Below are 11481 nucleotides of genomic sequence, written 5' to 3' on the forward strand. Positions count from 1 at the left end.
CTGGGCTGACGGGATCTCTTGGGCTTAATTAGGCGATGGCGCTTCATCAGTCTTCGCCCGGGAAAGCGTACCTGAAGATGCAGCAGCGTTGATTCCCCAGCTCGTCCTGCTCAAACATTTGTTTTGAATCTGATTTATAAATTCTCACTTTACTATTGTCAATTTTGTTTATGATACTTATTTTTTCAGAAGAACCTTTTATCTAAAATACTCATTTTTACGAAACTACTGATTGTGCCATTCGCTTGTTTTGATGGAAACATGCATCGTCTTCCTTATTATACTAGTACATGTACAGTGTTTACATACATGACCAAAAACCACCGTACACAAGCACCTCAGCTACGGCGTGGCCGCATGGGGTCTGCTTGCGTAGTAGCGCGAGAAGAAGTTCTTCACCCATAACATTACTTATATATACAGGAACGGAGGAACTTGATGATAAGATTGAAGCGTCGTCCTAGCCATCTTAGTCCCGCCTCGCCGCCGTGGCGCCAGCGCGCCCACCGTGCCCTCCTCCATCGCCGTGTCCTCCACCACCCTCGTTTCCAGCGGCCTTGTGATCCGCCCCATCCTGCTGCTGCTGCGGCGCTTCAGCGACGGCGTATTGGCCTACCACCTGCGAGAAGCCAGATCGAACCGAGCATCAGAGAAGCATAAGCATGCGGCGTCAGCAAATCAGCACGAGCTCGGAGGCAGGACACGGCATGCATCTATACCTGGCCTGCCACGAACTCGGTGACGATGCAGCCACCGGGCACGGCGTCCTGGGTGACGTTGACCCCGTGCTTGGCAACGGCTTCACTCGCCTGGCCCGTGCCGACGGCGCCGACGGCCTGGTTGTACGCGGCGGCGGACTCCATGAAGGCCGCGGCGCTGAACCCGCCGCCGCTCTCCTGCGGGACCTGGACGCCAGGCACGCTGTCCTCGGCGGAGCGCATGGCCGCGGCGTCGCGCGGCGCGATGGGTTGCCCCGCCAGCTCGCCCTTGACTGGGAAGGCGTTGCCGTATTTGATGGGCTCCTGCTGCGCCGCCGGGACCTTGCCGCCCTGAGCCTGGAGCCCTTCGTCTCCTCTTCTTGGCTGCGGCTGCGCCATTGTTACCACTACTCTTCCAGCCTCTAGGAGTAGCTAGACGCCTATACCTGGCGATCGAGATGCCTCCTGGAGACGCGCGGAAATTCTTGTTGGTTTGGCTCCTGATCCGCTGGCAAACTCAAGGTTAATGTGTTGCTTTCACTACCCTTATATATGGATACTTGTTCTTATCATTCACTACTGTAGCTAGTGGATAGGAGTGGCTAGATTTTTCTACCAATCAGGAGCTTTTCGCTAGGCACTGTATCGCGTGCAGTACGTGGAGGAGTCGGGTCACCGGTGGCTGCAATCTAGATGCGTCGGTACGTACGGGCATCCGTGGTGGCCGGATTGGATTGGTGCGACGGTGCTGGAGCGGCGCCGGCGCATGGTCGATGCGGTGGCTACGTGTGTCTCCCCTTTCGCGTCGTCGGCGTACACACGGCGCGGCGAAGCCTGCACGTGTTTTGGCAACTTGTGCTGGTGGCACCCTCGTGTCGTCGCCACAGATCAGAGATCACACAGCTAGCGGATATACTCAGTATGTAATAACGATCGTACTGGCACATTTTTGTCTCCAAATGACTGTCCTAGCTAGCTAGAGATAATCTCTTGGCTATTTAGTGTCGTGCTCACAAAAGAAAGTTTCTTGATATGAGCCAGTAGCTTCTCTAGCCTAGCATACGACAGATAGAATAGTACATCAACGTGGTCGGTGATCAAGAACGCCGTCATGCTGGCGATTAGCTCCTTCACTGTGCGGCCTGATCATTCTAATCCCAAAGAAGCCTGCAGATGCGACTGGGCCGGCAGATTACAGGCCCATCACACTCGTACACAGCATCGCCAAGCTGATCTAGAAGCTCCTGCCAAACAGGCTATGTAGCCCATGCCTGGCGCAGCTGGTTGACATCATCAACTAGAGTGCATGCCTCCATCTTCATCTTAGACAACTTCAAATTTGTGCAGTGTGCTGCAATGCTTCTGTGGCACAAGAAAATCTCATACACCTGCTAAAGTTGGCTAATTCTGATGGAGGTGCTTAGGGCAATCAGATTCAGCCCGACATGGCGAGCTTATTGGAGCGCAGACCACCTAACCAAAGCATCATCGAAAGTGCTCCTCAACGGCTAACCTGGAGCACCAATTCTATGTAAGGGCTTGTTTATACACATTCGTATCCATCTCAATCCACGTATGTTGAGGTGGATTAGGATGAAAATTAAACTAAGTCCAATCCTAATGCACTCCAACACATATGAATTAATATGGATACGAGTGTATCCAAGCAAAAGTCTAAACAACGCATTCTACAAGGCAACACTTGTCACCGCCAGCACTATTCATTTCAGTAATAGATGATCTCACCGTTGTCGCCTGTTCACTTGGAGTAATAAATAGGAAGGAAATAACAATGTGAGGGTAATCTTGAACTGAGCAGTGGCAATGGAAAATTTAACCTCCTTTTCTGATGAATGTTATGTGGAGAATGTCATTACATCATCCTCAGATCATTATGCCATTTTAATATCAATTAATAAATAAACCATGGCACAGTGAGAATAATTATTTCAAAAATGGCTTTAAATGTGGAGCAATGTTGGCCGGGCAAGAACATCAGACTATAAAGAGGTTGTTGAAAAGAACTGGAATAATCGCTTTGAGGGCGCAAGAAATCTTCATTCTATTTGGTCCCATTTTGGCGGAATGGCCACTTCATTGAAACAGCGGAGTAAAAATACTTTTGGATCAATAAAAAAAATCAACAAACACTACTACAGAAAACATCTTTAGAGGCGGGTAAAATAGGTTTTGATGGGCGGTTTGTGCAACCGCTACAATGCCACCGATTGTAAAGATGGGGAGTCTCTAGCGACAGGCTTTTAACCGCCCCTGAAAATGCATTTCTAGGAGCGGTTCTGTTAGGATCTCCGCTTCTGAAAATATATTTTCAGGGGCGGTTCCATTAGGAGAACCATCTTTGAAAATGTATTATCAGGGACGGTTGCAATAGACAAACCGCCTCTAAAAATTCTTTTCCAGGGGCAGTTCCAATACATGAACCATCCCTGAAAATGCATTACCAGTGAAAATGTTTTTTCAAGGACGGTTGTGGCAATGCAACCGCCTCTGAAAATGTATTTTCAGGGACGGTGTAATCAACCGCCTCTGAAAATCAGTTTAAATTTTTGAATTTTAAATTTCCTCCCAAATTTGAAATCGCGTTTTCCCACCAAATTTCATACCCAATTGCAAAAGATTCAAATTAACTTCATAAATACACAATAGTGCACTAGTTATACACACATGATCAACAAAGTATTTGTATAGTACAAATTACAAGTCAACATTAATTGTGCTCTTGCCTAAAGAATGAAAAGAAGGGATACATGCATTTTAGGCAAAGGGTCTCAAACTTGGGATGTGTTGCATACTCCGAGCCATGATCATAGAATAAGCCCTTCGGATTAAGAACCTCCTGCACCATGAAGTTGCAGAAATCTTCTTAAACAAGTTGAACATCGCTTTGGGTAATTACTTCGTTTGGCCTCGTTGCTTCATGCTACACAAAAAAGGAACCAATTAGCTAGATTCATATTAATGAACATATGCATATATATGATAAGCAGCTTACGTCTTCAGGGTTATTGCGGTAAGTCCCGTTGGCTCTCTGTAACAACCCAAAAATCCACACACCAGAAATCACAACTACAAAATTTTTGTTTTAAACCCTATGTGATGTTGAGTGACACATGTAGAAGCCAAACCCTAGTTTTGGATTGGATGTGACCCAACTAGGTTAAAATCATGAGCATAGCTTGGTTTTATGCCACATGTGTAATTAAATTCCTAAATAAATAAATCACGCATGCATCCTTAATCCCACTTGTGATTTGGATTCTTTTGCCTTATGTGATGTTTAACTAAATAAATCGAACCCTAACCAAATTGGCAACAAATAAAAGAGAAAGGAAAGAAGAGGGAGGCAGCAGCTCAGCCCAGCCGGCCCTTTCACGTGCGTAGCCCACGAAGCTGGCCTAGCATCGACGCACCGCACGCCGCCGCATCAGGAAAAGCTGACTAACCGGAGCCCACGTGTCAACCACCCCAGCAACAGGATCATCTTCCTCCCCACACCAACCTCTTCCTCGACCGAGGGCCGACCAGTGTGGCAGGTGCGGGCCAGGGGGTCACGCAAGAAGCATGACCCTGTTCCCCCTTGCGCCGTGCCTACGCTACCGCACGTGAGCCATCAGATGCACTGCACGCATCACCACCGCCCGATCGCCGTCCGCCATTGGAGCCCTTGGAGCTCGGCTATAAAAGCCAACGTCCGTGAGCCCTAACCCTCAGCCTGTTCACCACTGTCGCTGGTGGCACAGCACCACACCACGTCAAGCCGAGAGAGAGGGAGGAGGAAGGAAGCCGCTGTGGAACCGGACCTCGCTGGAGCCAGGAGCACCGCCCCGATCGGCTGCGGCGACGTAGCTGCTCGGCACGGCACTGCATCGCCTCATCACGGTCTCGCCTCGCCACTGCACCGCCATCCTACCGCCACGAGCCCTACGGTGAGCCACGTCGTTCGCCGTTCGCCATGCTAGCCGTACTCACCATGAACGCCACCATGTCCCCAAGCCTGGGAAACGCAAAGGCGGAGCATTCCCGCTCCTGGACATGCTGCACACGCACCACACGCGCACCAACCCAAGGCCTGACCTCACCGACCTCTAGCAGCTCGGGAACACTGGCACGACCACACCTAGCGTCTCGGACGCCATGAATGGACCACGTCGGAGCACGAGCTCTTGCTCCGGCTTAGCCAACCAGTAGCATAGAAGGACCACCACGACCCTCTTGTTGAGCCAAATGAAAACGCAAAGCAAAGGGAAGAAAGGGGACGACGTCCAGCCCTCTGCTCGGGAATGCCAGCGCCGAGCGCTCTGCTTATGCTAGGCAAACGCATCGCACGCACGCACGTGCTCACCATGGCCAGAGCACAACCATGGCGAGACCACCGCATCTTCTACATCGCGGTAAAGGCAACGTTGACACCCTGACTGGCTCCGCCATGACGGGAGACACACCACGCTCACCTTAGCCGAGAATGAAGCCCACCAGAGCCCCGCGTTGCCGCACCGCACCTCGTCGGAGCGCCACCGCCTCTGCTTTGCCCCACCACCATGGCCGGAGCCACTAGGAGCACCAGGAGCTCCTTCAACACACCTACCATGGTCGTAGAAGCACCATGGAGCTCACCCGCTCCTCCAACTGGGCTCTCGCTACCACTACAGCCCTGACCATGCACGCCGATGAACCCACGCCACCGTTCATCGTGGCCAGCCAACTGGAGCCGCCTGACCACCACGTTAACTTCACCGAGACACCCGCTATGGCATGGCCAAGCTTTTGCCCACCTTAATTGCACACCCGCGCCATTGGAGCGGATCGCCGATGAGTTCACCACTGGCGGGAGCATGACAGGGAAGAAGATTGGAATTTTCCCCTCACCGGCCACACATCCATGCACTTGGTGCACATGAATCGAACACTGGGAAGGAGTAAGTGGAACAAGTCCTTCATAGACCAACTCTGCGGTCTATGGAGCAACGCAGGCGGGTTCACCATGAACCGCGCCTCACCTATCAGACACCGTTTGACCCCAGACCCACCTGTTAGCCGTAGTTTAGCTCGGATGGTGCCATGCTGATGTCATGACGATGATGAGACCACGCCAGCATCGGGGACTTCGGCCATCTCACCGACCATGTTGGCAAAGCTCTCCGACCACCTTGGCCAGCCTTCCGACCACGACGGCGATCTCACCGACCACCTCGGTGATCACTCCTGACCACCTTCGCGATCTCACCGACCACGTCGGCAAAGCTCTCCGACCACCTCGGCCAGCCTTCTGACCCCGACGGTGATCTCACCGACCACCTCGGTGACGTCTCTGACCATCGCTACAACCTTTCCGACCACTTCGGCAAAGCCCTCTGACCACCACACCAGCTGTATCCCTACATGCCACGTGAACCAGTCATAGTGTGACACGTGTCAGCCCTGAATTAATTAGCCTTAATTTAATCTTCGGAAATACATAACTAATTCATACGACCTCAGAAAAATACAAGACCAGGACCAAAATTCATCTAAAATCAAGCTCTACGCAATGAACCCATGTTTGAGTGCATTTGGTTCTTTTGAATTTTCATTGCTTCTTTGTGCTATTCTATAGACGTCGCTAATACGACTATAATGCGATCATTTGCAGACTCAGAGGAGAACCAGACTGAACGAGGACCGAGAGTACCATGAGGAGTACGGAGACGACTGCACTGAAGGTGCCACATCTGACCCAACCTTGTAGCACCTATTACGCATGGCTAATATAGAACTGCTATTGCTTTACTTTATTGTTATGATCTCACTATAGGACTTGCATGGTAGTATGCTTTCTTTATGGCCTTTACCTTGACACAACCTTACCCCTGCTCACCCTGCTGTTAGACTAGTCACACGCTTGCTGCTATATTTCATTACTTATTACTTCTACTACGCTTGTACTACATTGATGCAGTGGTGGAAACTAGCGTTATCTGAACTATGGGGAGAGTGCTGCGTGTGTGACTTGGGTGCATGGAGGGTGAGGGTTGTGTCGACCAAGTTGGAGTATACGACGAGCCTAGGGCAAGTCTTGCCATGTGGTGCTACCTAGGCACTTGGATATGGAATACCTGTGGCGGGTAAATGGTAATTGGAGGTGGCCTTGGGTGTGAACCTCGGAGAGGTGGAGCCCGAGGTAGAGGTGCTGTGGTGGCACGGTAAATAGAAACCCTGATGAAGACATTCTGGCTTGGTCATCTCTAAGGACTTACTAGTACTCAGACTCACCGGGAATCCTTTACATCCCACTCACCCTATATGGTGTGGGACGGTCGGACTACTTGGTTGATGATGCCACTACTGCTAGGCGAACATGTGCAAGGAGGTACGGGGTGCGCGGTTTCCCCCACACCCTTCCGAGACTTCAGGAGGCCTTGTGGACCCAGCTCTTGACATCCAGAGGGCCCTGGCTCTATCTACGACTCACGGTATCAGCCATCCTAGACTAGACTTGGGATGTTCTAGGGCTGAGAGGTAGGGTGGCATCGTTCTAGGCTAGCAAGCGACCGAAATTCTACCTAGGAGATACATGGCTCCGAGGATGGCTAATCTTGTGGTATGTAAAACCTCTGTAGAGTGTTTGGTTGATCGATGAATACATAGGCTGACTTGTCAGCTATGGACCTTTCCTAGGTTTTGCTTAAACTAGATAGTGAGATGAGTCCTTCTCTTCTCCCCCCTGGGAGTGAGTGTTCGGACGTAGCCAGGGCTACGGGCCATGAGATAGTGCCGAGAGGGAGTTGGCCTATCGACTGAGCGATGGTATGAAGGTGGTATGGTGATGGTGTGGAGATGGTGGTATATCGATCCCAAGATCGAAACCTGGCTCTAGAAAGGGAATGGGGTGGAATGTGTGTGGGAATGGTGTTAAAACTTGACCAACTATTATAATATACATGATATGCTAAAACATAGGCAACCCCAGCATTATAGGTTCCTTTTGATTATATTCACCGTGCATCCAATTTCCACAAAGCAATGCTCATAGGGTGGGAGTGGCCAGTACAAATCGTACTGATAAATTTTGGCACACAGGTTCTGCTGAGGATTATAGCTCTGAGTAGTTTGACGGTTGAGGGGTTTGTTCCTACGCTCGAGTTTGGTGATCTTATCTTAAGCTGTTCTGAATGAATGCTACTTTTGATTCCGCCAATGCGGTGATGTAATAATTTATGTAATTCCACACTATTTGTACTCTGATGTTATTGTTGTATGGATGTGGTATTCAACTAGGATTTGGGTAATATGATCTACAACGGTCATATTACACTTCGACTCTGTGGATTTCCCTTCACAGAAATCAGGTCGCTTCACTCTCATCCATTGACATACATGGTAGCCATAGAGCATGCTTCCGGTAGGCTGCCTCAAGCACTGCAGGTTGGTGACATGCAAAAAAATAATACTATGGAACACATTGTTCTATATAAGGAATATGAGAAGCTATTTGAATTAGAAAATGGTCATATCCATTAATTTACACAAACATCCATCTTCTCCTTCTTCGTTGGGTCATGCACCCCACCTTCTTTACATACCATCTGTACGCGCTATTGAAGGAACAAAATAAACACTTTCACTATAACGATAATCGGATGAAAAATAGTGTCACAAGTAGTGACCTACAATTACTTACGTTTGTAACACGTTGATGAAATTTTGGTACGTTTTTCTATCTTTTCTCATAGAGTCAAAGATGGAAATCCTGCCAACTCTCAAATTGATGCTTGCTAAGATGAAGTGATCATTGCATAGTACAAAAAAGATAATAGTGTCAATGTAAACCATCTACCAAATAGCAAGAAAAAAAGATAGTAGTCGATCTTACCTGAAATTGTACGGGGCTTCTATATATTGGAATCTTTGATGAGCTATGAACGCCTTCCTAATATATAATGCAGCTTCATTCCTTGCTTCCCTGTATGAAGCCTTCCTAATTGCCTCTCTCGCCTTGCCCTTGGCACCCTTAAATGCAGGATGATCATTTTGCCACAATAGAGGTCCAGTGTGATGTGCCTCACAAATGAGATTTGGGTCAAGGTATGCGTTCCCCAAGTTTAACTTGGCCGAATCCATCCACTCTTTTCTACATGAAAGTAAGGCAAATGTGTGGTTAGAAGGATAGCACAAGCACATAAAACCAAATTTGAGGATGAGTTCAAAAAGAACACTACTTACATGCACCACAGGGTAATCTGACTTACATCGAGTCTCTTCTGTCGGTATAAAAATTGAATGTCCTCAAAAGATATGGTTAGTTTTGAAAATTCTACACCAGTAGTGAATATATCATTAGCAGGGTAATCCACCGACACTGACTCTAAGCCGAGTTCTACCGCTTCCAAACACCACATCTGAAAGACCCTCATGTGTAACAATCTTTTGTAGCCTACTATGGCAAAATCAGGTAGGAATTCCTTGCCTGGCACATATTCATAGGGGCACTTGGGACTGTCTTGTTCCATCATCTCTTTGATGAATTCAACGCTCGCCAGGGTTTGGCTCAGACAGTGTTGGCCACCAAAGATTGTTCTAGATCCTTCCGTGGCCATGCTGGCCTTCGCATTTTGAGACAATGAAGGTACCGCCTTGCCATTGATTGCAGAATCATCCTTGGGGGTTCTTTTTGCCAACCTCCACATCATAGATATGCTAGCATCTAGCGGGTTGCTACCCTTCTTAAATTCTCTCACCATCTTAGGAAACATTTATAGCTACAATGGCGGTGGAGGTGGCGGCATCGCTGTTTGTTGCTGCGAAGGCGGTTGGGTGGGTGGTGGCGGTGGTGGTGGCGGTGCTGGCACAACAGTTTGTACTTGCAGAAGCAGTGTCGGTTGTGGTGGCGGTGGCGGTGCTGGCACAGCAGTTCCTCCCTACGGAAGTAGTTCCGATGGGGGTGGGGTTGGCAGTGGCAGAGATGGCAGAGCACTGCCCCTAACACTTGTTGTGTTCCTTGTTGAGTCTGGTCCTGATGTGCCTCTTCATTGCATGCTTCCTCAAACTCAGGTGCTCTCCTTCCTGCGATGATATCTTCCATAAATATTTCATAGGAGAAGCTGAGATTGGGGTTTGCCTAGACTACTGAAACATCCATGAATGAATCCCTCATCTGCTGCTCATATGTCAGTGACAACTATGCACATGCTTCGCCCGTGGGGTCTATTTATGCTTGTTCCTCTACCTAAGCCAATTGCAGCTGAGGCGAAGCAGAAGGTGCACCCGACGGGGTGGTTAACACCATAATGTCTAGTCATTTCCAAGCAATGAAATATCCTACAAGGTTGCCCAAGACCGTCTCACCATCACAAGTAGGGATCTCAACATCATAATTGAGATGATTCAGAGAAACCGAGAGCACTTCAACCCTGGCATATTCGTTCAGAAGTACATTGCTGTGCATAGTGCAGTCCTAGATAAGCAGTTCCACTGGCAACCTGTATCGTCTTCCATTTCCTATTGTAAGGAATGTGCATAACACATGGTGTAGGCCTATCAATGGTGTCCACAGGAAAAGTCTCAAGTGTGATTGATGCAACACTACTTAGCACTGGCACTATAGATGATGTTGGCTCCACTCTAGACAAACCTTGTGAAGCTCTCAACTGATTAATCTTTTCATCAATATATGCGTTGGCCTTCTTCCAAATGGTGTCAAAAAGGTTGTCCTTGTAGCGTTGCCTTGTTCTATAGCTACTCACCTTCTGTGGAAAACCTTTCTTAAGTCCTAGATTTGAGGAGATGCCCCGCACATGGCCAGGGTGTTCCTTGTTGCCTAGGGCGACACTAATCTCATCCACCTCCCATCTGGGTTTAAATTTGCCTTGCATTTTCTTCTGAGCAAGTGCCTTTATGGCCTCCATAGCAGCTTCAGTACGTGCATCTGGGATTACTAGTTGCCCACTTTCTTTGTCCTTAACTTCCCTAGCTCTAACCTAGTTTAGTGTGCGTTCTTCTAAGACCTCATATTTATACAGAACACCAGCATCCCTAGTAGCCTTAGCCTCTGCTCTCCAGTTTTTAACCTTCGGGCCATATCTAGCCGAGCCGAGATGGTGAGGGTGAATGTTCTTCTTCGCGAGCTCACTGTTCAAGACACTCAAGGATAAGGCCACAGGTGTGGACTTCTTTTGCCGCCTATTTCATTGCCAACTTCTTGATGAGCTCTTCCGAATCAGGAGGGCAACTAAATGCCCCCATCATCTTCTTCCATATTTTGGTCTTCTCACTATCGAACACAACATTCCAATGCTGTATTGAGCAATCCAAAATGTCTCGGACCACCGCTCCTAGCAAAGCAGGAGCGTATGCCATTAGGTTGTATGGGCTCGCCGATAGGGCTAACCTCTTCTACAACAATAGTCTATCCTTTAGGGGACTTGTTCCACATTCTTTGCCCTCACTTTCGTTTCTCTCTCTGAGGAGCAGATGATGTAACTATAATCTCTGTCTATGTCTGTGATTGCTCTATGGTTTGCCTAGGCATATGGGTAGACACATGCACCTATAGATATAAGAAAATAAGGAAATGCTTCACACACTTATGAGAAAAATAAATGTGGTCAACTGATAGCAAGTATAGACTTACATCCTCGGTCAGATCATATTCTGGGTCCTCAAGTTCGGCCCTGATAGCCTTGCGGTCAGTCCTAGGACTAGGATCCAAAGCTTCTTCCAATGACGTCGACAACATGTCATTGTCGTTGTCATTCGACAACCACTCCAACTTATCTGCTTCGTTTGT

At 48.5% G+C, this 11481-nt stretch overlaps 1 protein-coding gene across 1 annotated transcript; it reads right to left on the reverse strand.

Annotated features, from left to right (window-relative positions):
- Window positions 1-240: 240 nt before the first annotated feature.
- LOC136502207 (late embryogenesis abundant protein D-34-like) lies at window positions 241-1220 on the reverse strand. The gene is made up of 2 exons (XM_066497672.1): window positions 720-1220; window positions 241-619 (listed from the first exon to the last, which is right to left on the reverse strand). Exons 1-2 carry the CDS (start codon window positions 1095-1097, stop codon window positions 470-472), a joined length of 528 nt encoding a protein of 175 aa, XP_066353769.1. The 5' UTR covers window positions 1098-1220; the 3' UTR covers window positions 241-469.
- Window positions 1221-11481: the final 10261 nt, after the last annotated feature.

The sequence above is a fragment of the Miscanthus floridulus genome, chromosome 13, assembly GCF_019320115.1.
Source record: "Miscanthus floridulus cultivar M001 chromosome 13, ASM1932011v1, whole genome shotgun sequence".
Classification (NCBI taxonomy): Eukaryota; Viridiplantae; Streptophyta; class Magnoliopsida; order Poales; family Poaceae; genus Miscanthus; species Miscanthus floridulus.